At 30.9% G+C, this 27,351-nt stretch overlaps 3 protein-coding genes across 4 annotated transcripts; 1 reads left to right on the top strand and 2 right to left on the bottom strand.

Annotated features, from left to right (window-relative positions):
• Window positions 1–1,841: 1,841 nt before the first annotated feature.
• On the bottom strand, window positions 1,842–4,648 carry LOC113854797 (G-type lectin S-receptor-like serine/threonine-protein kinase At2g19130). The gene has a single exon (XM_027486027.1). It carries the CDS (start codon window positions 4,622–4,624, stop codon window positions 2,006–2,008), a length of 2,619 nt encoding a protein of 872 aa, XP_027341828.1. The 5' UTR covers window positions 4,625–4,648; the 3' UTR covers window positions 1,842–2,005.
• Window positions 4,649–10,290: 5,642 nt separating this feature from the next.
• LOC113855168 (universal stress protein PHOS32-like) lies at window positions 10,291–14,345 on the top strand. Of its 2 annotated transcripts, XM_027486678.1 has the most exons (3): window positions 10,298–11,207; window positions 13,239–13,285; window positions 13,985–14,344. In XM_027486678.1, exons 1-2 carry the CDS (start codon window positions 10,508–10,510, stop codon window positions 13,244–13,246), a joined length of 708 nt encoding a protein of 235 aa, XP_027342479.1. In that variant the 5' UTR covers window positions 10,298–10,507; the 3' UTR covers window positions 13,247–13,285; window positions 13,985–14,344. The 2 variants fall into 2 exon arrangements, 1 of the variants encoding a protein (XP_027342479.1); XR_003502833.1 differs by having other exon boundaries at window positions 10,291–13,285; window positions 13,985–14,345.
• A 10,809-nt stretch (window positions 14,346–25,154) lies between these two features.
• LOC113856577 (B-box zinc finger protein 21-like) lies at window positions 25,155–26,511 on the bottom strand. The gene is made up of 2 exons (XM_027488448.1): window positions 25,850–26,511; window positions 25,155–25,672 (listed from the first exon to the last, which is right to left on the bottom strand). Exons 1-2 carry the CDS (start codon window positions 26,348–26,350, stop codon window positions 25,544–25,546), a joined length of 630 nt encoding a protein of 209 aa, XP_027344249.1. The 5' UTR covers window positions 26,351–26,511; the 3' UTR covers window positions 25,155–25,543.
• Between the last annotated feature and the right edge of the window lie 840 nt (window positions 26,512–27,351).

Here is a 27,351-nt window from a genome sequence, read left to right on the forward strand (position 1 = left end):
GTGTGTTTGTGTTTCGATAATTGTTTATTTAAGTATTTATTTAATAAATTTTTAAAAATAATAACTTATATTATAAATTTAAAAATAAAATTTATCAAGGTAAGTTAAAAATAATTTATATATTCATACACTTTATTTTTTAGATGTATGAGGTGGAGAAAAGAGAGTAATAGAAAGAAAATTAATAAAAATATTATGTGACCAGAAAAGGAAAATGAAATAACATTGAAGTAAATAAAGATTTTTCTTAGACAAAAGCTTCTATTATTTTTTCATATTTGCTAAGTAGCTGAGAGTTGAGGCAACTTGAATCACCCTGTTCTTGTTACTTTCCCTGCGTTTTCCTCTGTTTGGTTTTGTTTCTGAGGAATGGAAGTAGAAAATGTATCTCAAAGACTATAATGATAGTAAATGAGGTTTTGAATTCTAAAATTTTGCAGTAAGTTTTTGATATGGTTTTGAAAGGTTCAATTCCCCTTAACTTCGGCAAGACAATTAATCAGACGAAAAATTTGAAATAAGTGGTCACAGTTTTAAATTATGAAGACATTTCAGGCAGAAGCGTTACGGGCATGAGACGCAATTTAAGTGCCATCAGTTTCCAGAATGACAAGTTCATCGATTCTCTGTTTTCTACTCCATAAATAAGCATTGCAGCCGTTTATGTTAGAGTGGATTTGAGTAGTAATTTTAACTAACATATGAATTTATCCAGTTACCTTATTTCATTAGTTTATATGAGCTTATTTAATCAAAATAAAAAAAAATTCACAAACATTTTTATTTTATCAAACCTAGCATAGTTCATACGTAACTCCTCCGTATGGAAAAGAATATATGGAAAGACACCAAATTCGCTTTGATTTTTGCTTTATTTAATATTACACTTTTTATTTTAGTAAAATTCATCTTTTAATACTATCTGTTTATTCAATTATTATGTTATTTACACTTTTATATATTTTCAATAAAAGAGTTTAAATCAATTAAAAACTAAAAAGTATTATTACCTAGAATATATTTTTTTGAAAAAATATATAAAAAGTTCTGTAAATATTTTTTATATTTATTATCTAGTGCAATTGTTAATTTTCTTAAACACTATTAATTAAATAAAATAGTTGAATATCTTTTAGCTAAAATTTGTAACTAATATATCAATTATTTTTGCCAAACATAACCACAGCAACTTTGGCAAACATTTAAACAGAGGCGGTTTTTCTTAGGTCGGCTGCGTTGTCTTGACATTGGTTGACTATACTTTGTCCATTATCATATTTCAAGGACACATTTCAAGAAGATAAAACTATGTTAAAACAAAATTTTTAAAAAAAATCTATTAATTAGCATAAAAAACTTGGGGCAATTTTTCATGTCTAAAAGAGAACACTATGCTCCTTGGCATTGATTAATATGTTCTGTCCTCACTCATATTTAAAGGAAGACTCGAAAAGCGATGGATACATATTGGTGATCCACCAAATGAAATCAGGCTTTTCCTTTTGCATAACCACTGTCTATTCTAGCACACAACCACTTTTCCAACTGTTTCAAAATAAAACACGAGTTTTTCTAGAGAGACCTATACAACGTAGGAATCAACGGATCTAAATATCCGTGTAAGCTTATATCATACATGAACCTGTTGAAAGTATAGTAACGTTGCTCGCAGTATTATGTGCCAACTGCACTTAGCTAATTTCTCGTTAGTATCCAAACTATTGCATGGAATCTTGAAAACTTTGTTGATAGTTAAGCAAATCAAAGTATTGGAATCTAATGCTTGAAGGCAATAACAAATAGGTAGCACAAACCACCCCCTGTATCAAGTTACTTGGTACTGTCAAAGCTACATAAGGTAACATTATTTTTATTGAATATAGGATCAGCATGGAAAGAAAATCTCACGGTTCAAACCATATATTACAATTAAATTCGTTTAAAAACTCAAAAGATGCCATATTTTCTATAACAACTATAACAAAAGAGTCAGGTGCTTGTTCTCCTAACTTTCTACCCCTGAGGACTTGGAACTTGATGAGATGTTACTTTTGGCTTGAGAAGAGGTGATTGAGACGTTGCTCTTTGCATGTGAACTTTGGGTGGAGTTTGAGTCGGTGTAGAAAACCAAGTTCTCCTGCTGGTTGTCAACAAACACTTGAAGTGATTTTGGAAATGGAGGCAAATTCACTTCCAAGATCCCCTCAAGAATTTGAACTACCTGACCCATGGTTGGTCTGTGAGTTTCATTGTCTTGGACACACCATGAAGCAACTTTTATTACTCTCGTCACCTCCTCAACGACAGCATTTCCCTCCAAACAAGGGTCCAAAAGGCCAAGAACACTGCCACCTTGGACAACTATGTTCGCAGCCAAGGTAGGAAAAAATGTTACTCTGCCATCTTCAGATGGCTCGGAGTTCCTTCTACCTGACACAAACTCAAAAAGCATCATTCCGTAGCTGTACACATCAGCTTTGGCTGTAATAGCCACCCCAGAAATCCACTCTGGAGCAAGATACCCTCTTGTTCCTCTCATGGTTGTGAGGACCCTGCTGAAATCCCTTCCAACCAGCTTGGCCAGGCCAAAGTCTGCAACCTTGGGACAAAATTCAGCATCAAGGAGAATGTTTTCTGGCTTCACATCACAGTGTATAATGCAGTCTCTACACTTCTCATGGAGGTAGTTTAATCCCCTTGCTGTTCCCAAAGCAATTTGGTACCTCATTTTCCAGTCCAAAACCTTAGAGTTCTTGTTCCGGAACAAGTGGAAATCCAAGGAGCTATTTGGCATGTAATCATAAACCAAAAGCCTTTGGGCACCTTCAGAGCAGAACCCACGGAGCCTAACAAGATTAACATGTTGTATTGTCCCTATTGTGCTAACTTCTGTTCGGAACTGCTTCTCTCCTTGGCTAATACTTTCCAACTTCTTCACTGCTACAACACTGGAATCACCCAATGTTCCTCTGAAAACAGAACCAAACCCTCCTCCACCCAATTTCTCAGAGAAATTCTTGGTTGCATTTTGCAAATCTCTGTACCCAAATGCCACCAAGGAACCCTCCACAGGCTTCCCTGCACCAACCATTCTTTTTCTTCGCCTAATCATGAAAAACACAAGAAGGGCCAAGACCAACCCAATGCCAAGACCCACACCCACACCCACACCAATTATCGTTCCGTTACTGTTTTTACCATCATGAAACTCAGATGCTGCAAGCTTGAGATACAAAGTTTCGCCACTACTATCATCTGAAGACAGTTGTTGCAAATTCAACAGATCACCAATCCAAATTGAACACCCATTACTGTCATATGCATAACCTGTGCAAGAACAATTCTTCAAACAAGTTGATTCACATTCCCCTACTTCCCCTAACCCCAAAGATTGTGCATGATTAGGTAACTCCATGTTGGGCATTGCAAGGAACCTGTCCTTATCCCCATTAGAGGGACTCAAACTCTTGCATTGCAACTCTGTTTTCCTCTGACACCCCCCTGATTGATCCCCCAAATTCCAATCAGACACTGATTTAGGCTCAAAACCAGTCAAACAACTACAATAAGGCATAGAATTTTCCGTGCAGCTCCCAAACGCACCGCAAAAAGCATAGACCTCACACTGTTGTCTCGGCTGTGACCAAAACAAGTTCCACTGCTGAGTACTCTCCAACCAAGATAGTTGCTTGATCTGGCCCGAAACATCCATCACAAACCGAGATATAATAGAAGCATTATACATGGAGTAGGTGAAGTAACTCTCGTTCTCATTCGACTCAAAAGTGAAATTATATATATAATTCGCTCTCATCTCTGGAACCAAACTGAAAATGTGTCCATTCCAAGCTCCACTAGTCCAATATTTTTCAGACTTGTTCCAAAGAATCAAATAAGAAGTGCTTCCTTTGGGGTCAAGTTCCAGAGAGAAGAGACCCGTTGCAGGATCTTCCATATTCTTCCACGAAGTGAGGTACTGAGGCTGCTTCGTTTTGTTATCAAGTTTAATTTTGCCACCCGGAAGCCACGTGTTAGTTGGGTGATCAAAACTCTGCCACAGAGAATCTGAAGCATTAGGCCTGTCTCTTAGTACGAGATTACCAGAATCTAGGAGAACAGCTACAACAGAATCTGACCCTTGAGAACTCATATTTGTTGACCAAACTTGATTTGAAGACTCGTCTAAGAGAACTAAGTTACCGCGAGATATTGTTAACGTGGCAGTGTTCTTATCAGAGACAGGGTTGTCTCTATTTGCCACCCAAACAATTGTTACTTCGGTGACTTTTTTGTACCACATGCCTATGTAGTAGTTAGAGGAGTTACCTGGCTTGAAGAAACCCAGTTCGAAGATGTTACCTTCAGAGACGAGGGTTTGGTCTCCGGTGAGAGATTGGTTTGTAGAGATTGTGGTGAGAGCTGCAAGGGAATGATGGGCGCAGAAAGATAAGAAGAAGAAGAAGAAGAAGAAGAGAGTGAAACGAGAAAGGTAGAAGAACCGTGGGTTCTTCATATTGTACGTGGCTATGGCTTTGCCTCTGTCACCACTGAAAATCTTCCTGGGAGAAAGTAAATAAAAAATGTACTTTGATTTGGATGGAAGTGGAGCAGACAATGAAATCATGAATGTAAAGAACAGGTCCAAGCCGTGTTGGAACCAGGAGGAGTAGAGTAGCCAATATCTTAACAAAGACTTTTTGTTCTCACTATTCTGCCCTTTTGGTTTGCCCAATTTTCCTCTTTATTGTATCACGTGTTATGTTTGTCCACCAGTTTAATGAAAATCTTATTCCCTATATCTCAAAATTAAAATTAAAAATTACTATTGTTGGCTATAAGATTAGAACGTGAATTTAACATTAAAATTTGTTTGTGTGATTTTATTAAATTTTTAAATAGCACGTGATTTATATTTTTCTAAAAATTAAAAATAAATGATGAGTAAAATTTAAGTGTAATTTTAAAGTATAGTTAACCTTGTATATTAAATATTTCTCGATAATCTATAAAGTATCAAATATAATTATTTAATTAAAATAAAATTTTAACTTTAATTAATAAACAACGTTAATAATAGTATAATACTGTATTTTAGGATTAAAAAATTATCAAATTCAAATAACTCTTATCACACTCCAAAGGGACGGGAGAAAAAGTGAAGGGCTTTTTGGTCATTCAAAGAAGAAGCTAAACGTCAAAAAATATATTATTCTTTTTGCAACACATTTTTATTTTTATTGTTAGAGACAGCAATGTGAAAACAATACAAGAAAGGGTGAAATGTGAAGCAGTATTTGGGTTCTGGCAAAGCCTTATTCTCACTTAAAATGTTTAGGAACAATTCAATATCGCAATTAACGCATGGCCGACACAATTTTCTAGGTTTCTAAGTAGACATTTGGGTAACCCCTTTTTCAACAACCTAAGGTTGATAAATGACTCTTCTACCATGGTAATTGTGTGCCTGCAGATTTTCCTGCTTAGGTCTATGCAGTTTCAATTTTTAAAGTCATCGCCAAACTTGACCACAAAATCACTATGTTTGTCTATAAATGAATTAGTAATAATTGCTTCGTAATTTTCTCTAGATTAGGTGAACGACACAATCAAGCATTTTTATTCATAATCAGAAGAACATTGGGTGGACAACCATTATACGGTTCTAATTCCTAACCCAAATCAACATTTTTTTTAATTACAATGCATTTTAAATGTTAGTTTGTTTTGATTTTTGAGTTATTCAAAGAATTAAACCTTACCCCATCGCTAGAAGACCAAGATACGGTGGGGGTATCTTAACGTGCGTTTTTGCCGCAAGAGATTGAGGATGTCCACCATCTCCACCTATCTTTTGCGAATAAGTTTGTATAAATTTTTACAAATATTTTTTTTTACACTTTCTTTATATTAATATTTATTACATTAAATTTTTAATTAAAAATTATGATAAATATATATATATATATATACTAATCATATTTTTTATAAAAAAATTATTTTTCAATTTTTTAATCAGTGTCTTAATGTTTTATTTGAATAAAAATACTAAATTTGTATTTGACTAAAAAGAAAGAAAGTTGACTTTTAAAAGCAAAAATGAAAAATATTTTCATTTCTTTCAATTTAAATTTAAATGCTTTTTAACACTTTTTTTTTACAAAATAAAAATAAAGGCACTGGTTAGTGTATATCTTATTGTAATTTTTTTTTGTTCATACCTGTAAAAAGGTGTAAAAATATATTTTTGAAAATTTAAAATGGATAAATTGTTCTTTTCCATCATTTTCGCTTCTTTTAATAATGACTAAGACATTGGCCATCAAGTTGCGAGGTTAGTTGGGAAAAGACGAACGTATTAATGTGTAATAATAAAGCTTCCAAATAGTTCAATTTTTAATAAATGTGTGGAATGTTATTTAAATTCCACTTTGGCCATGCGTAAGGTACTACTAGACTCCAGCCGGAGCTAGTCAACTACAAGTTTAATGCATTTTTAAATAATAAAATTGTTTGTAAATATATATATATATATATATATATATATATAATATAATATAAATCACAAAAATTAAAATTAAAAAGTTCAATATTTTTTATGGAATTTATTTGTTTATTTTAATTTTAAAAATTTATTCAATCTAAATTAAACTATTTAAATATCATGTAAATATTATAATTTTTAAATCATAAGATAATTATGTTCAGAGTCAAATTAAATTATTATAGATAATAAAATTTTCATTAGTATCTAATACAGTAATATCATTAATTTTTAAGGTTTAAATTTAAATCACAAGTAATAATAAATTTTATTTAAAAAATTAATATATTTTTTGCTTCTGTATTATAACAAATGTTTTATTTTTTAATAAAAAAATATTCATTTTAAAACTAAAATTAACAAAATTTATTCACGACAAAGATAATGACATGTAAATGAATAAATCATGAATGTAGAGAAGATGTATGTCAAGTTAAGTTACTCAAAATCTGTAAATAATTACATGCGAATTATATTGACTGTTATGTTATGGAAAAGACTCTGGACCGAAAGAAAAATCAATAACAGGAGAAAGATGTAAAAAACAATAAAAAGAAACTCCAACTAAAATACTTATGTAGCATTATTTATATACAAGTTGCTAAACTTTATGTTTATCTTTAAGTGCCATATAAATAACTTATCTAACAAAGTCAAATAAGATGTTAAAAAATATAGACTATATTGTATTTTTTTAATTTATATATTTTAACGTATATACAATTTTAAATTTTAATTATTTATATATTTTTAAAATACTCAAATTAATCTTTCATCCCAAAATCAAGGCTTTATTATATTATATACTTATTAAAATATTTTTTTATATTTTCTTCATTTATTTATATAAATTAATAAAATATCATAATTTTCATTTTGTTTTATTAATTATAAGTGAAATATTGTTATAGAGGACTTAAATTGAATATTTAAAAATAAAATAATTAAATATAAAAACCGTACCGAAATTAAAATACAGAGAAAAAAAATATAACAAAAAAGAATAGTATCGGTTCTTACAAGTCTGTAGTTTTGGATTGAGACTTTCCTACTTTTTCTTTGACTTTTTTCTACTAAAGAAAGGTTAAATGATATAACCTTTAAAAAGATGGATATCAGTATATGAAGCCACAAATTCAACTTTTTATTATATTTTATTTGTGCGTCATACTTTACATATTCAAAACAACAAGAAACCTTTTAGTATTTCTTGTAGTCTTTATCAAAAGCCATAACATACCCATCCAAAAGATTGGGAGGATTATCCCTTAAGTCGGACATTTGACTTTCAATCCCAAGTTTGTTCTGTTCTGTTCTTAACTATAATTAAATGCGAAATTGGGGCAACAAAAAAGGGGGAAATTGGGAATATTTTCAGTTCACATAGGAAGATTGTTTGTACTGATTTCTTATTCACATTGTAATAGGAAGATCGAATTGTTCATAGATTATTTAAATGCGAGTGTTATTGTGCACTATGTTTCCACTGCCTATATCTTTTGTTTACTTTTTGTCTTTCGTTCATTAGTTTTCCAAACATGGCTTAGACACACTGTTTTTCCCCTCGCCTTCTCTTACCTTTCCCTTGAAGATGAATGGAAAAATTTACACACATAACACAGAATGAGTATAATATTTTTACAACATAATTAGTGTTTATGAAGTATTTATATTCTTTAATTTAATTATCATCTAGACTATTTTAGATTTTAACAGGATTGTGAGGTTACTTAACAAATTAATTATTCCAAACGCCAAGTTTAATATGTTTACTAAATTGATTAAAACTCCAGCTTGGCATGCATAAGATTTAGGAACATAACAAAGAGAGAATTGACAGGAAAAACGGTCCAATACAGAATTAAAGGTGAAGAAATAATAACTAATATTCGTATATTAACAATGACTATTCAGAGGTTAAACGGTCTTTTTTTATTATTTTTATATTATTAAGCATCACTTCATTAATTCTTCCAAAAACGAACGGCGATGTGGTTCGGAACTAGTTTCGTAAGTACTTTGGCAGAAAAACAACATTGTCAATTCTGCTCACCATGATAATAATATTTCATTCATCACAAGGTGTGATTTTGTACCACAGTTGTAAGTTGCAATTAAGTTTTTTCAGGTTTCCTTACAAAACTTTATTCTATTTCCAAATGTACACTGTTGCATTCCAAGAGAATAGTATAAATTAAATATATGCCAATCTTCATCTAATATTTATCTGTATATTGTTAATGTAAAATTTATTTTACAGTATCATTAAGTTAAATATTTGTTAATATAACTTATTAACTTGTTTTGAAATTTTAAAAATGTTAATTAATACAATTTTATTTTATTAAAATGCTCTCAAAGTGTAATTTGATAATAATATATCCTTTCCAGAAAGCAACTGGAGTATATTGCTAATTTCATTACTTTTTTAAAAGAAATAAGTTAAGAAGCTACAACTTGTATTTATATATCAAAAGAATAGATGTATAACTTGCTAATATATTTTATAAAAAAAGAAAAACAAATGACAGTTTATTAAGAATTCCTTATCTAAATACTTTAACCTTTAAGATGACATAAACTAACACATCATTATTTAACGGCGGATGTTTGTTCTTTTTTTCTCTTATCTTTCTTTCTATTTTCCTTTCATACTAATGATTTCCATCCCTATCGTATGAAACACGAAACACGCACACTTCTTTTCAAACTGATGGCAGGGCAAATACTCATCGCAGTTGTTTATAGAAATAATTAAAATCACATCATAAAATCAGATTTAATCATATTTTATACACGAGTTTTTAATTGAATTGAAAAAATTTTAAAATCAACATTGAGATTTTATTTTAATAACCTGCATGATAAAAAATAATATTAATTGTTAATGCTATTTTTTAAAATAATTTTTTTATTAAAAATAACACAAAATAACTTAAAACGCTGCACATAATTCTTATATTAAAGAAAAGAAGAAGAAAAACGTTTTAGCTGTAAGACGGATAAGAAAAAAAGTTAAACACACATACAATTCCACAGAAGGTTAGACGATAAAGCAATTTATTTGTCTCCTTCAATTAATTAGATTATGACTTCCTCAGTGTAAATCCAAAAACACTAGTGGTCAATTAATTAATACACAGAAAACAGCTGTGATTGAAAACATTTTGGCAATTCTTAATCCAGACTTGTGTTTAGCAAGAGCCGTTCATTTCTTGTAGCACCATCTAACAACAATATTGTTATGAATTGACCCAACACCTCCAGGCCCATTTGCTATGTGCCACTCCCCACATCTTCATTTGGTCTATTGTCATTTCCTATTAAATCTCCCCACGACATGTCCCTGTTCAAAACTCTTTCCTACTTTGTTAAAATTTGGCTTCATTTGCCCTCAACAAAACCTGGCTACGAGCATTACCGATAACACCGTTGAAACCAACTTAAAACAAGCCATGGTTTATTGGTTAATGTAGCGACATGAATTCGGTGAGAACAATGAAGAGCATCCAATTAGAGTACATTTAGCAGCCGAGTGGATATTAAGTAGTATTATCTAATCCTTATTTAGTTGAGGAAGAAACAGAGACATAATCCGAAAATCGAGTGTCCAATTAGAGTACAATTAGCAGCTAGTGGATAATTAAGTATTATCTAATCCGTAATTAGTCGACGAAGAAACAGAGACATTATCCAATAGGGAAGGGGTCAAAAGACCAAAACACCCTTTCACACACCAATCCACTTCCAGTTTCAAAGAGAAGTATCTGTTGTGCTGACGCATGAAGACAGCGGAGGAAGGAACTTAGAAATTTAATAACACAAAAAGAGAGAGAAACCCCTCACAGTCTTTGACCCGTTACCATATTAATTGCTCACACTCCAAAAATTTGCATTGACTTCCAACTTTTTTTTTCTCTCCGGTGACCAAAGTTCAAAACCGTAATTTCGTTGCTTCCCCCCGACATGAATCCGCAATCACCGGTTCGGTCTGAACCGGAGCCTCCGGTTCCGACGTTTTCCCCTCGCTTCGCGCTCACCTCCGGTTCACAGCGCAAAATCGCGATCGCCGTTGATCTGAGCGACGAGAGCGCGCACGCAGTCCGATGGGCGGTCCAGAACTATCTCCGACCAGGCGACGGCGTGATCCTCCTGCACGTGCGTCCCACGAGCGTCCTCTACGGCGCGGATTGGGGCTCCGTGGATCTGAACCTAACGGAGGACGACGGCGTCAACGAGGAGTCACGGCAGAAGCTGGAGGATGATTTCGACAACTTCACGGCGACGAAAGCAAGCGACCTGGCGCAGCCACTGGTGGAGGGGCAAATACCGTTCAAGATCCACATTGTGAAGGACCACGACATGAAGGAGAGGCTATGCTTGGAGGTGGAGAGGCTGGGACTCAGCGCTGTTATCATGGGAAGCCGAGGGTTTGGTGCTTCCAAGAGAGCTTCTAAGGGAAGGCTTGGCAGTGTCAGCGATTACTGTGTTCACCATTGTGTGTGTCCCGTTGTGGTCGTGCGTTACCCGGAAGAGAATGATAACGGTAACGGTAGCCATTCCGGTGGTGGTGGTGGTGGTGTTCAGGTTGGGGAACAGGTGGAACTTCCCCCTGTGCCTGAGGAGGAGCACGAGGTCTATCATGATGCTTCCGATGAGCACAAAGGTTTTCCCCTCCATTTAGGGCTTGTTTGGTTAAGGTTAAAATTTGAAGGATAATCGATTATCTTTTGAAATATCTCTTACAATAAAAATAAGATAAATTTATTCAGTTTTGATGGATTATAATGTTATTTAATTTTGCATAGTGCTTAGTTGGGTCTAACTAATGAAAATGATCCTGTAGGCGTAAAATAGGTAGTAGAGAGGATTGGGAATTGGACAAAACTTACATATATTATCATTAAGACCATTATTCTATCAAAATTAACATTTCATGTTGGTTGTAGTTGCTTTGTTTTCATCTTGGAAACTAAAATCGGAAGCAATTCCTGAGATGACATGTCAACTTTGATTGGAGAATTAGTAAATATCCACAAAAATGTTCATGATAATATATCTAAGTTTTGTCCCCAAGGAGCTCTCTGTGAAGGTTCTCTATTTGATGATTTTTCTGAGGTGAATTATATTGGACTTTACTGTTCGGAACATGAGTAACTGTAGGATAAAAGGGCCTAGACCAAAGGATTAAGCTGTGGCACAAAAGCATTATAGAGGAGAAAAAGGATTGTGAGGTGATCAGAATTAGTAAATATCCACAAAAGTGGTCATGATAATATATCTAAGTTTTGTCCCCAAGGAGCTCTCTGTGAAGGGTTTTCTATTTGATGATTTTTCTGAGGTGAATTATATTGGACTTTACTGTTCGGAACATGAGTAACTGTAGGATAAAAGGGCCTAGACCAAAGGATTAAGCTGTGGCACAAAAGCATTATAGAGGAGAAAAAGGCTTTTGAGGTGATCAGAAACAGGGACAAAGAGCCTTGCTGGTTAACACCAGTAGAAATGGAAGAAAAGCTTTATGCAACGTAGAAACCCTGTTTAAAACAAATCCCGAACCATATTTAAAGTAGCTTCGATAATAAGAAAGTAAAAAGAACCAATTAAAATATTTAGAATTCTACTATACCTTTGGTGCAATAGCTTGGATGATACTTGGGCTTTAAGAGCATTAACAATATTAATCTAGAATAGCCCAAGCCTTCTAACCAGAAATCATAATTGAGCCCTCGTCGTGCATTGGAAGTCTGATGCTGAATTCAAAATCATAGATGTATAATGCACCAGAAGTGTATATGGAAAGGTCAAACATTTATCATTGATCTTTTGAAGGTAAGTTTTGCTTGTAGTTTACTCAAATTTCATGGTTTGATTCGATATGCTTAATTGTGGAATTGTGAGGACCAACAATGATGATATTTTACTGTTAATATATACAGCTCAGTCAACTCTGAAATTTCAACATTGCTACCAGACATAATTTATTTTATAGTCTACCCAAGGCTCAATTCAACTCTTATCACTTGCCATGTTTTGCATTTAAGCATTTTTGTTTAAAACCATATCCATAATGTGCACGACACTGATCTTATTCTCTTCTATATATGACTGCTACAACATAATTCTTGAAGTCAAAAAGTTAAAGATACTAAACTGAGAAGAAGTTGAACACATGCCCACGATATGCACCTTATGGAATTTACAGTTATCCATGATATGCTCCCCACCTACCCACAACGCTTTGCAATAGGGAGATAAACTCTCTAGGGTTCAGATTTCACCGGTTCCCAGAAACACGTACTGAAGTCAACATTAAGGCTAAGGTCAGATTTGAGAGGTCTTGAAGGAAACAGTTACTAAACTGATATCTTTGCATAAAGCAAATAACAAACCAAAAGATAGATCCTCGAAGATGTTCTTTTTCATTTTACTGAAGTTTTCTTTGGTCAAGGAGACTATCAAGTTCTTTTTTAGGTTCTAGATTGACATGCTATCTGTTGAAACGATGTTATCTGTGGTTACGACGAAAAAGAATATATAATGCAATACTTATGTTGTTAGAGGCAGTCAAATTATGAAAAAACCGAAATCTTGTATAATATCATATATTGGAGTATGCAAGCTATAATACTGCACATAATTACAGTTTTGATTAGATTGTTCTTGTTTAACCTATTTGTTTTTTCTGTGTGAACAGATGCTTAATGAAAGTACAGAGCAAGTCCATTTCCCTACTAACTTAAGGTAATGCAATAACAACGTCTACAATTTTTCAATAACAATTTATCCTTGCTTGAGTTTGAATATCAGCTGCTATTAGCTCCCATTACGATTAAATCCTATTGTAGATGTATAGAAACACCGGTTGATAAGTGCCACTGCTTTCTGTGCTTTTTTCCCCTTTTTTGACTGGGACTTGGACGAGGGAAGTGACAGGGAGTGGTATTCCCAGTGCTCTCTTTTTCTATCATCCTCCATGAGATATATTTGGTTTGAATATGGAAAACTACAACCTCAAGGTTACTAGAAGTCCAACTCTGGACTGATGTTTTCTTCTCAAGGAAAATATCGATTAAGTTCATGAATTTGGCACAATCAATTAATTTGGTCGTGTAGACATTACCAAAAAGCATATTTAGTCGTCAACTATGATAACTACTAGTCAATCAATATTATTTTAGCAATAATCAGTCAATTTGGTGTCTAACAACAATAACCAAAGACCAATGCTTTTTCGTAATATCTGTGACAAATTAACCCGTGATCTCAATATCAGGATTAATTTGACATTTGACTTTTCTTTAACTGAAAGCTGTCATATTTTTTTTTCATTTATGGAAATTTTCACTTATTAATAAATATTTGTATTATTATCTTCTGAAGCTGTTTATATATCATGGCATACATATTAGAATTTACAGGTCTTTGATTTTTGTTTTTCAGAAACTGCTCACAAGAACAAGGCAAGTGTCAAATGAAGAAGAATGTGCTAAAATTGAAAAGTATCTTATTTGTATAAACTATACATTGTAAAGCGGTTGTTTGGTTGATTAGCATTTGTATGCATTTGTACAAGTTTGTTTCCACGCTGCTTCAATACTCATTGACAGGGTTGAATATGATATGTTTCTACTTCGACGATTGATTTGGAGGGCTCTTGATCCACTTCATGTTTGCAAACCAATTACAGATTTATATTTAAGAAACAACGAAAGTTTTTATTTATTGTCTTGCGTTTGGCCTGTAAATACCTGGTACTATGGTACAATTTATGTTGAAGGAAAGTTGGATGATGATTAAGTGTCAAAAACATTTTTGTTGTCTGACACATGGCCGCAGAACACTTTCCAGACAAAGCCTTGGATTAACTGTGGCTTCTCGTTTGCTGTTCATCATTTTCTTCTTTGGGCGAAAGCTGTTCATCATTTTCTTCTTTGGGCGAAAGCTGTTCATCTTGTTGCACTATGTTGTACCCATCTCGTGGTTTTTTCCCATGTGGGCTTATTCAAAACCGTACAAATAAAAATGGTTTGGGCTGGGGTTTGGATACTATAATTGAGAATTGGCAAGTGAAAATTGAGAGAATGGTTATTGATTTTGCAATAATTGTGTTAAAAAATCAACCTGTTGGCTGAAAGGGATAACGACGGAGCCAGATCCCTTCGTGTTTCAGTCCAAACATGAGGGTCATGTTAGTGCATTTTTATAAGGAATCTTTTTCTGAAATTTGGCAAACTAGATGTATTCAAGCTACTAATTGCTGACTCAAAGGACTTAGAACTAATCATGCAAAACGTGGCTTTCATGAATTTTTGCGAATTCTGTCTTTTATAAATCAACACGTTTGCACTGCATGTTACGTTAGATTTAAATAAGTCAAGCTTTAGGGTTTATATGACTGGCTTGTTAGGAAGAATTTGACCAGGAGGGTAGGTTTCGTATCACTGAAGACGAAATTTTCATGCCTCAACAACTAGAGTCTAACACACAAGTGTAACAGTGTGTTTGATTTGGGTTTTGACAGATATATGTACCCATTGTTCTTCCCTAAGCGGTTGCTGATGTGACTCCTGATCACGATTTTCATCCAACAAGCAATCGTTGGTGCAGTGTTTTGTTTTTGGAGAAAATACAAGTAAAAGTACATATTCGATTCTTTATTTTTAAAGTCAACGAAATATTTACCTCAAAATTAATTATTTTTTAATCGATATTTGGACCATTGATAAAAATATCCTTCTTTTATTTTTTTTAATAGCAACTAAATGGTTTTTATATGTAAAATGGTGGCCTGAGGTTAATTTCATTACGGAAATTTTGTTCATGCCATTTTGAGATGTACCATGTTTATTGCAATTACTCTGTCTAGGCCTTTTTTTTTTTAATATCAAAACACTTTAACTAAATCACATAAATAAATAAAAAAAAAGGTGTTGAAAGTAGTTAATGTATTAATTTTTAAAAATTCAATGCCAACATTTTAATTTTGTCTAATTAAAATTAAATTATATATTTATCTCTGATGATACATACTTACGAATTAGTCTTTATATAAAAAAAAGTTATATATTAATTTGTATAAAAGTTTTTTTTTAACATTTTAATCTTTATAGTTAATGTTTTGATCTATGCCAAAATAACAATATTAACAATGAATAAATCAAATCATAACTAAATATTTGTATAGTAACTAAAACATTAGTCCTTTTAAATATAAAAACTAAAATATAAACTTTTTTAAGTACAAGACTAGTTCATAAACATGTCAAATATAAAAATCATTTTAATTTATTATAATTTCAAAGAAGTTGTACAATTTGAACTTAGTATTACAATAATGTGTTTATACAACTTTTGTAAAGATCTAGATTCTTTGCTGTTTAAAAAGAAAACTGTAACATACAATCTAAATTCACTTAAATAAACTACAAAAAATAATTTTTACTTAAGTCAACAAAATTTAATTAAGCGAATTTAGATTATAAATTGTAATTTCTTCCAAAAAAAATGCAGAGAATTTGAATTCTTTTTTTTAGGAATTGAACACTTAATTAAGTCTTTTTTTTACATGATATATCAATTTTTATAATATTTTTGAAAAGCACTTTTTTCATATAAAAAATAAAATATTTATTATATTTGAAATATGAAATTTACACTATCACTGAAAATTTTAATAAATCAACTTTCTTATAAAAATATATTTGTAAATCTTCTATTATGATAGAAGTAAACAATTTTTATGTATTTATTTAAAATCTCATTAGTTGATTTTATTTTTTTTGTGACTTTTTCTATCAGTTAAATAAAAAATATATATCTAGATATATTCAGTTTTTTTTTCTATTATATTAACACAAAAAAATTATTATCTTTAGTTTTTTTTTTTCAATTGTAATAAAGTATTTGTTATATGTGAATTATTTTTAATATTTTATTAAATATAATTATTTTTTATTGATTTATATATTTATCAAATTAATAAATTTTATATAAAATTTTAAATCATAAATAATATTTCGCTTAAATATATGAGTTTTTAATATTTTTAAAATTCACGATTCTTTTATTTAATGACTTATTTAAATTTTTTAGATAAATTTATCAAAAATATTTGTTTAAAATATGCTTTTAATATTTATAATTAATATTTATTTAAAATTTAATTTTTACACTTAAAAGAATTTATGTTTTAGTCTATGATTGAGTTTTTATTGTTACAATATTTTTAACATCGATAGGAAATAAAACATAGCAACACTGCATGTAGGATTAAAACTTAACTTTTTTTAAAGTATAAGTTGTAGATAAATATAACTATAAAAACTAAATATGTAATTTAACCTAAACTCTATCATTATATAAATTGTTATGAAATTAAAAAGGTTCAATAAAATTTAATAAACATTTTAAAAAATATATAAAAAAGACTGAAAAGAGTATTTAAATTAATACATTTTTTTCTTTCAATCAATGGCATTGAGAGTGTGAAGGATTTAAATTCTTCCTTAAAATATTATTTTTGATTCTCTTTGGATACGAAGATTATAAAACTTGAAATCTAGTTTTCATCTAAATTAATTGAAGTATGGTGGAAGAAATTAAAAATCATAATCCTAATTACTAATTAGTTTTAGTGGGTAGATATTTTTCTTTCATACTCTATGTTGCAAGGATTGGACCCTACAAAAGATCGTGAATCTCAATACAAACATAGATGTTCAAGCAGCAACAATTCATATAAAAACTGAGTATAATAAGTTTAATTACTTAACCTAAAGTCGACCTTTCGTAGAACAATTTTGCAAGTATAAATATTTGAAAGTATGGTTGCATGTGCTAGAGTTTGGTTCTTTATGGAATAATTTTTAGAAACGTGATTTGACCATTCTTTAAGCTCAATTGTATAGACGACATTTGATTATTAAAAGATCTTGCCATTTGCAAAATGTGAAATGTGGATTACTGAAATATCCTCTCTGACCTTTTTGCCCAATTATGTCGATGGCGTTTAGAATTGGGAAACTATGCGATATAATTAAATTTGGATGGCTTTATTTTATTCTTTTGGGGTTCCCTTTTATGATGGCATGTAGCAGGCAAACTATCCTGAGTGTGCCATGTAAAGCTTCCCTTTCATCATATCTACCCCATAAACTGGACAATGATTTAGTTCACCCTCTGCCCAATTCCCACCAAAAACTGCTGTTTTTACCCAATTCCCTTCATCATATTTTACTAAAGTTAATTAATGGTTCTAGCAAATAAAATAATTAATGGCATGTATCTTTGTCCTGATCCAAAGACCATCGATGATAACATATCTTTTCTTGTATAGATCGACACATGATTTCTTATGATATGAACGGTTTAACTGATTTTAAGCATATACGAATAATAATACAGAAATATTTTCAAAAAATGAAGCATGAAAAGTACAAGAATACAGAAATAATCCAAGACTAATATTTAAGCTGTACAATGAAGAACAAAATCTCCCAATAAAATACGACATAATTAGTATATAGTTGAATCTTTAATTATATTAATTAAGTCATGTGTTGAAAGATTTATTAGTTTGAAAAATATTCTTAATAGACAAAAAAAAGAGAGATAAGAAAATGGTAATATTTTGGTTTTTAACATGACACGAAAGTGAATGTAGGGGCATTGAACGGGAGTTTTATAACCCCAAAAAAGAAATGAATTATTATGCAATCAGAGAAGTAATATTTTAATTGTCTAATAAAATCAGTTCCTTTTTTTTTTCATTTTCGATTCTTTATTTTTTATTTTACTCCTTTTTTGTTTCTCTATAACTTGTTATTTTCTATTAATTTTATTAATAATGGTGTTAATTTATTTTTATATTTAATTTCAACTTATTTTCTTTTAGTCTTCTAACTTATAGAAGTTTAATACTTAGCCATTTTATTACCATTTAAAAAAAATTTTATTCAAAGTAATTTAGTCTTTATCAATGAATCAAAAAAGAAATTCAATCTTAAATGTGAACTAAAGACACTTGTTAAAATTACTATACATTATTGCAAAATATAATAAGAATAATCATTAACGGAGTAGTGAAAATTCATATATACACATGAATGTGTGTCAAGAAAATTTACCACAATAGGTTGATCTACGCAATAGATGAATACAATAAAAATAACATAAATAAAATTAAAAAAAATACAGCTAATTGAGAAGTACTTTTTTTTTCGTTTGAAGAAGTACAGAATAATTAAAATGGGTATCTTCAGTTCATTCTGAAGGATGAAACATTCATATTTTTAACCTCCTCTTATAGCAGATTAAAATTCTTCTGAATAAGAAAAAGACATTAGACAAATAAAAGAATATTAACTCAGATATTAAGACTACTTAAGATCATACATTGAATTGAAGCATATCTGCATGCAGTCATGAAGGAATAGCTTTTTTCAGAAAAATGAATTTGGGTTGTAACATTGGTTAGTTCCAATAAGTAATGAGGAAAGTGGGAGGACGTGCATACTGAAAGCATTGACTCATATGGGTCCTGTGGTAGGGCTATGATTATGAACCTTCGGACTAACGGTATGGCTAAAATTGAGTTGTTGGATAACTCAGTTCACATTCTATTTTGAATTCACAAGTCAACCACATCACCTACATCCACAATAACACCCACTCTTTATGATGCATTTAATTTATCAGTTCATTCAATAAATAAATATTTTATCTCAATATGTTTATTAAGTGAAATACAACTGTATACTAGTTACCGATTAATATTTATAATGTATTATAAATTATTATTATTATTATTTAGGTTTTAGTTGGGAGTTTATAAAAAAGAGAAAGGTTTGTGGAATAAGAGAAGAGAAAGAAGATTAAAAAAAATTAATTTTAAAATTTTAAAGTGACAAAATTTATATATAGTATTATAGGTTTTTTTTCTTTATTAAAATTAAAGTTTCACGTATATTAATTTTAATGTCAATTTTTATTATATAGATTCTTAATTAAGGTGAAACTCTAATTCTGATTGAAAAATAGTACTAACAGTACTAGTAGTGTGATACTTAAATTTTGTATTTAAAAAAATTCACATTTAAAAATGTTAAAAAAAAGCATCATAAAATAAAAAATCTTTTTTTTTTTAAATTAACTCTCAAATAAAACTGTTAAAAAAATTGTCAAATAAAACTTTAATATCTACTGTATGTACGGGCATGGCAGTCCTCTACAGATAAGATTATCTTTGTTAACATGTTTTGGTTAATGAATTTATTATAACAAGCATTATTTATGTTTGAAAGTTTTATGCGAGGGATTAAAATCTAACTATCACTTAAATTTTAGTAAAAAATAGCAACATATATCGTAAATCTAAACTAGCTCACGAATCAAAACTAAAGATTTTGGGTTACTTGTTTCATAAATCAAACCAATCTAACTTGTTGAACAGTAATGACTTATATACCCAACCTGTCCTAAAATTTCAAAGTTAGAGACTAACCATTTGAGCAAGACACTCACCTCAAAGCCATCATAAATCATCGTACCTCTAACCTTTTGGTCTATAAAGAGTCACTCGTAGTTCATCTTTTTTCATATTTTTTATATATCTGGTTCGAAACACTTTACATTTTATACTAGTCAATTATTTAAATCTAAATCGTGGGGTAACCAATATTCTATAGCTCATGGAGATGGAAACAATCCCTATTTTATTCCCTATGCACTACTCAATGTGTATGGACACATTGTTTACATGCTACAAGCCTTACGCAATAATTTGTAAATAAACATTTATGTTTTATCATCAGGTTTCAAATGCATAGTTAATTATGAAAAATAAAGGTTATTGCTGAGCAATGTTCTAAGTATTGGTTAAGAGATTATTAAATAAAAATATTATAAATTATTTCAGAAATATACTGGGAGATACAATAAAAATGTATTAATAATTATTTTCTCCCTCAATTTTTAACTAGTGTATTAATAAAGTATAAGAAATTGAACCTTTATAATTTTAAAAGATAAATAAATCACAACTTTAGAAGGAATCGCATTTTGTAAACGTGAATATATCTTAAAATGTTCCTTTACCGGACAATATTTAATGATTAGTCAGCAAATATCCATTTTTCTTGAAACTAAACCGATTTAGATATATTTCAAAAAAGTTTACGTTGAGTTAGATTTATATATTTAATCAATTGTATGGTAATACATTTAAACTACCACGCTTATTAAATTAATTATTCATTACAATATATTATATAAATGAATTCATATATATTAATCATAATAAGTGTTCTATAATAAAATTTGTTAGTGTATTGAATAGTTACATCACATGAGCTAAAAAATTAGTTGTTTAATATAACTAATTTAGAACCGCACACTGATCAATCATAAATTTAATAATTCACGATTCTCGGAATCTCGTAGTCGTTCTACCAGATTAATGAATGAATTAAACCCCCTTTGTCATGACAATGCATTCAATTTTCAATAACTTGAGAAGAAATTAAAGGTCAGTCCTTGATCGATTGGAACACCATTATTCAAATGCGAAATAAGACATTGACCTCGTCCTAACCAGAGGACAAGACACGAAGCTTGAACGTGTCTAAAACAAGGAAAGCAAAAGCAAGAAAGAAAGGCTCTATAATATATATATATATACTGTACTACGACTACGGGAAAAGAAGGAAGTAAAAATTCTATTGTCGTTTTCGGGGCCACAAGGTCATTGGTCAGCGCAATTCTAGAATGCATCAAAGGACACGAAACGAAAGAAACCACAAAGATAGAGAGAGAGGATCAAAAGATGCATCCTCAATCGCCGTCAGTGCACAGTGGTGAAAGGAAAGAAAATCGATTAGAAACAAAGCACGGAACCACCCCCACACACCCCAATAATTCTCCACCACAAGAACTCATTCAGCCCACTACCCACATCTTCTCTTTTATTATATTGTTTGTTTATTTTCTTCTATGTAGACAAGAGTAATTCTTTTATCATTTTCACATTTGCTGTTGCGGGTCACTCGTTTACATCCCCTAAAATAAAATCACCATTTTAAAATATGTGATTAGACTAGGTTGCTTCCTTCTAACCATGCGTGCTTCTAAATTCGAATGGTTGGTTGATACGCTCATTTTCATTTTATGTGAGAGCCTCCCTCAGCCACAACCTCTTCTGAGGCTATTAAAATAGCTTTGCTAGCTTAGTACGACTTTTTTTTTGTGCTACTAATTTAATTTCCTTATTTTATTATATAGTTATCAGATTTTTGTATCTCATTTCAATAAAGGTGAATTCCCATGTAAAAAAGCTTTGCCCCACTTGATGTGATTGCCGGCCGCGCCAGCCATGATTTGTTCTTACAGTGCGTTTAAAGGATCATCCTCATGCAAAGGGAATCAATTTTTAAAAGGATTGCTTAATTAATTGCATTTTTTAAATCATGATAATATCATAATACCAATCCACCCAACTAATCTTGGGCCAAGGAGAAGAATAGCTCCCAGATATTTGGCCACCCATTTTAATTAAAAAATGAAAATATCTATCTTAAAATAATGTATTTTTTAAAGCATATCAAAATGTGGCTAGGCGTAGGCAGTGCAGTTACGACATTGACCCAGTACGACTACAGGTTGGTAAAAGCAGATATTTAGCACTTCAAATATTAACCTGTGCAACTTCAGAAACGTGGCACTTGCACTTGAAACAAAACACGGGTATTTTGACTCAAGGTTCCTTTTTTTTTTTTATTTTTAGACTCGTTTATTTTAAAATGTTTAATAATTAGAATATGTGTTAAAATTAAGTCTAATTATAAAACCGTATATTTTTTCCGAAAGGTATAAAAATTATTTTTTTCCATAATAAATTAAATGAACACTTAATTGAAATGGTGGTTGATAAGTCGTAAGGCATCGTGACTAGCACAACTGCTCCATCAAAGCAACTTCCTCGCAGCTTTGAAAGAAAGACAGAAATGTTGAAATCCAGAACCACAAGTTCACCTGTGTGTCTAGCCGTGGCCCATGGCTTTTTCTGATTCGCTTTTCTCTTTCTTGGTTTAATTGAAAAACAAATCTCATTGCACTTCGCTTCAAGCAACTCAAAACAAATCTCATATGGGTGCAAATTCAATCTTATCCACAAAATATGTATGATAACATTTGTATTAAGATAAAGTGGTATGAAATGGACCCGGATTGCCTGCATTGACAGAAACTGTAGGCTGTAATTTTACATTCCTTTAAGCAAATTTTAATAAAATGTAATTTTAGTTTAAGTTACAAAAAATTCTCTTAAGTCAATTTTGCTTAAATAAAAACATTCATTTAAACGAATTTAAAAATATATTTTTTTTTATCAAAATTCACTTAAAATAACAATTTTATTTCTATTTAAGCGAATTTTTATCAAGATTACTTTTTAAGTAAATTTACTTAAGCAAATACAAAACTACAGCATGCGGTATCTGTCAGAACTGCTGGTTTCGAATTGTACGAAAACTAACGTGCATTGATTTTTGCAAAATCCAACTTTTACCTCTTCACCCACCGCGTATTTTTTGTTATACCTCTTAATTAATAGCTGAAAATGTATTTCTTTGGAGTATAAAGATTATTGACGTTACTTTTACCTTTTTAATAATATTATATATATATATATATATATATATTTTTTTATTTTTTTTTTTTTGTTAAAAATTAAACTACAGTTAAATGTTTAAAAATTTTAATTTATGTACTAGTTGAGTTAGACTTTATTAGTTTTTGCCCACCATGTATGATTCTTTTAAGTATAATTGGTCAAATAATAATTCGTAAGTTTTTTCTGGAAAACATTTTTCAAAACAAATAACCGTGTTGGATAAAATTATTACAATCTATATTAACACCTATCGTATGCTTAAGCAGGATTTTATTTTATTTTTTTTATCAAATTTTGGTTTTCAAACAATAACCTAAGCTAATCATTAAGATTACTTTATTGAAAAATTACTTTGCTTGATCTAATCGAACCAATGTGTTCGATAATCAAAACCAGATCAATTAAATTCGTATGAATAAGTTTAGTTATATGATTCAATTCACTGTAACCCTAAACCAAATTAATTATATTTTTTCATTTTAAGTCTGTCTTCTTACTTGATACTTTTATTTTAAATATTTTTCATTGATATAATTTAGACTTAAGTATTTATTTACTTATTTCGTCTCTTGTCTTTTCATTCACTTTCACATTCTTATCTAATAATATTAGGCGTGTTTTAGTTATGCTTACAGATAACAATTATCCTCAATGGTTGAAGATCTCTGTATCGATTACCTTGTTTGAGAGGGTAACTTTTTAGTGGTACTAAATTGTGTGTTATTAACTATTCGTGTTGTGTTGTGACATGCATTAATTCCTTCCCCCCCCCCCCCCCCCAACATAAATTATGACTCATAACCTTATAAAGTGATGAAATTATTTTAATTATATATATATAATCATTTAGCTTTTTTTAATAATTAATATAACTACACTTTTAGTCTTTTTTTTATAAATATAATACAGTATAAAAATTTATATCTTACAGTTTTAAATTTATTAAACAATACTTAAATCTGTTGAAAACAATTACTTTTTTAAATATTTTAAAACTATTTTATTATTAATATCTTTGCAGTTTTAGGAAACATGTGTTGACTGAGCACTGGGAGAATAGGACCTAGGGGCAAGTTTACTCTAAAAATAAGAATCTGAGTCAAGGAAATAGCGAGGGAGATGAGGATGGAGAACCTCTATCTCTTTGCTGTTTGTTCGCATTGCTGTAATCTCTAGTAGTGTTTATTATCCAATTTATTTATCATATTCTGAAGAGATTGAAGACATTTAAAATTATAATTATAAAAAGGTCACATTCTATTTAAAGAATATATCAATGATAAAAAAAAAAATAATTTTACCTAAACTAATAAAGAACAAATATTTTTTTTATAATTAGCAATATTAATAAATTCTAAATTCAATATAAAAAACATGCAACAGATATAATCTTAAAAAGACAATAATTTACTTTTTAATTTAATTCAACCCAACCATAGGTAAATTAAGTTGACACAAATTAATTGATGCGTTTTTTAATAAAATTTTAACGCATATTCAGCGACATAATAAAAAATCAATGTATAATAAAAGTTTTATTAAATTTTCAACAATTAATATTATTAATGTATTTGATCTTGTAATATCATTTTATTTTTTATTAAAAATTGTTATATATATTTTTAGACACATTAATTTTTTAAAATAACCAAAATTAACCCAAGTATAATTAATTTGAATTGGATTTTATCCTAAATCAGAGGTCAAAAGAATTTCAGCCTAGTATGCAGCTATGTTCCATTATTCTGTGCTTAATAAAATTTCTGAGGTCAAACGGAAACTATTTAAAAATATTGAGGGTTTGAATAATTTTAGCCTAATTTTTACTGCTGGCACCCCTTTGCGGCCTAAATCATCCCTACATTTCAAAATTCAATGGTTCATGCAAGGCAGTATCTCATTAATTGACTTCCTAAAACCAAAAGAAGCAAGAAAAAGTATATGGGAAATGCATAGTTGGAGAATTTCATATCATGAATCAAGAATCACATTCACTTCCTGGTTTTTCCTATCTATTCAGAACATAAAGCATCCTCACCTAGCTATAAATATATTTTACAATAAAAAAACAAATAAAAAGCTACATATAGCATCACCCCCACAGTCTTCATCCTCAAAATATCGAAACAAAAAATAATAACAATCATAAAAATCTGATTCATCATACACTTGATAGTCATTATCAAAACTATGAGTGCTGTTAGAGGAAGTTAATCAAAGTGCTCATAAATAATATCCCTTGGTACGGCCCCATCTTGCGGCTGAGATTCTTCGGTGTCTTTTCAGATCAAATGTCTTAGGTGCCTCCATCTTTCATCACAACAATCTCCTGCCTACTCTCTCCGTCCCTCCCCCGCCTCATCGACACCTTCCACGGCGGTTCTCCGTCGCACTCTAACAAGCCAACCTCCTCTCCCCAATTCGCTGTCTCCCTCGGTTGATATCCCCCAACTGTTCGAACCCTACAGTAAAATCAACAAATCATCATTTTTCTGTTATTAACCCAAAAAAAAACCTTGTACTTGTTAATTGTTATGCCCACAAAACGTAATGGTCTTGTTAGAAAGACCAGAAGCAGAACAGATTAAAAATTAAGAAATTAATTAACAATCGGACAATTTAATAAAATAAATCTAAACCTGAAAATCGTCATCCTGACGACGTCGTTTCAATGTCGACACTGACTGAGAAATATCCTCCTCGCCGTTGTTGCACCGGCTAACGGACTCTTCGCTGCTGGATGAACTTGGAGCCGGTGGCGGCGCCGTGGAGGACCAAGGGACAACCTGGTTATCTCCATCCTCGTCGCCTACAACCTCGTCTTCCTCATCCTCATCCTCCTCGTCATCATCCTCGCCATCCGTGTATATGTCCTCGTCATTGCCTCCTTCACTCTCTTCGCCCTGTTCTTTGGTTCCGCCGGCGCACCTCTCGCACAAGGAGACAGTGTTGCCGAGGGCGGCGCCGGAGGCCTTCCACGGCGTGAGGGACTGACAGGTGTGGCAGAGAAGGGTTCTAGTGTGTCTAGCTACCAAGAAGTTGGCTCCATGTACCTTAGCGTCGCAGTCCCAGCATAAGCTTGCCTGGTCAGACTCACAGAAGGTCCTCGCCGGAACCTTACACAGTTCGCAGTTCTTCATCTCAGAAACAATGATTGAAGAGTCTTCTGGTTTTCCTCTCTCTTTCTTGAGTCTTCTGGTTTTCCTCTCTCTTTCTTGAGTTCTTTTCTGTTAGGTGTTTTCTCTCTCCTCTGCTGGTACGGTTTGGATGAATGGGGGTAAGAAGGAAGAGAAGAGGAAAGAAGGTGCAACTTGCTCAGATATATATATATACATAAAATAATAATAATCCTTATTTTTCCGTCAAAGCCCCAAACTACCCTTTCATCTCTTTGAGTAATTTTCACTCTGCACCTTCGCATTTGTATAACAGCCCGTAAATAATATTATTAAAATATTTTCATAGTTGGGTTTTAGCCTTTTTGAATTATGCGTAAATAAGTAAATTTGTTTAAATTTTCTAGTTTTTCTTTTTTTATCCAATTTTTGGGTTGCAAGGGGTTAACCCTGATCCTTTTTCCTCCCATACATAGTCAAAATGAATTATTTATTTTATAAAAAGTAAAAGACTAAATTTATCAATTACTAGTTATATTTAATAAACTTTTAAATATTTATAAAAACTACTAATTAAAAGTCATGAACTTGTACTGAGTAGCATGTTAATAATGTTAAATACACATACTTTTGCATATATTTATTTATAAAATTATAAATAATGTCACTTTTCGTGCACTCACATTTTAATAATTATAATATTCTATCACTTTACATTTTATGTGAGATGATGTAACATTAATAGATGCATAACATTATTTTATAATATCCTGATATGGATATTGTAAGTTACTAGAAGTTAATGATTCTTGAAAATATTTTTATTTAATAATAAAATTTTAAACATGTAATATAAAGATAAATTAGTTTACTTTTGATCCCACCCTCTAGCTTTGTATTTTGATCAAATGCTTATTTGCATAAAAAAAATTATCATGTAATCATTATTTTTATGAATCCAGTAGAGTTTTGAAACCTTAATTTCATTTTAATCATGAACAATGTTTTAGCAAGTTGAAACCAAC

This window comes from Abrus precatorius, unplaced genomic scaffold, assembly GCF_003935025.1.
Source record: "Abrus precatorius isolate BTA unplaced genomic scaffold, Abrus_2018 Scaffold11, whole genome shotgun sequence".
Classification (NCBI taxonomy): Eukaryota; Viridiplantae; Streptophyta; class Magnoliopsida; order Fabales; family Fabaceae; genus Abrus; species Abrus precatorius.

Excerpts from the sequence above, each read along its gene's own strand:
- LOC113855168 (XM_027486678.1), top strand. The coding sequence starts at position 10,508 with ATGAATCCGCAATCACCGGTTCGGTCTGAACCGGAGCCTCCGGTTCCG.
- LOC113854797 (XM_027486027.1), bottom strand. The coding sequence starts at position 4,624 with ATGATTTCATTGTCTGCTCCACTTCCATCCAAATCAAAGTACATTTTT.
- LOC113856577 (XM_027488448.1), bottom strand. The coding sequence starts at position 26,350 with ATGAAGAACTGCGAACTGTGTAAGGTTCCGGCGAGGACCTTCTGTGAG. Across the intron at positions 25,673-25,849 it reads GTCAGGATGACGATTTTCAG|GGTTCGAACAGTTGGGGGAT; the intron begins GTTTAGATTTAT and ends ATTTTACTGTAG.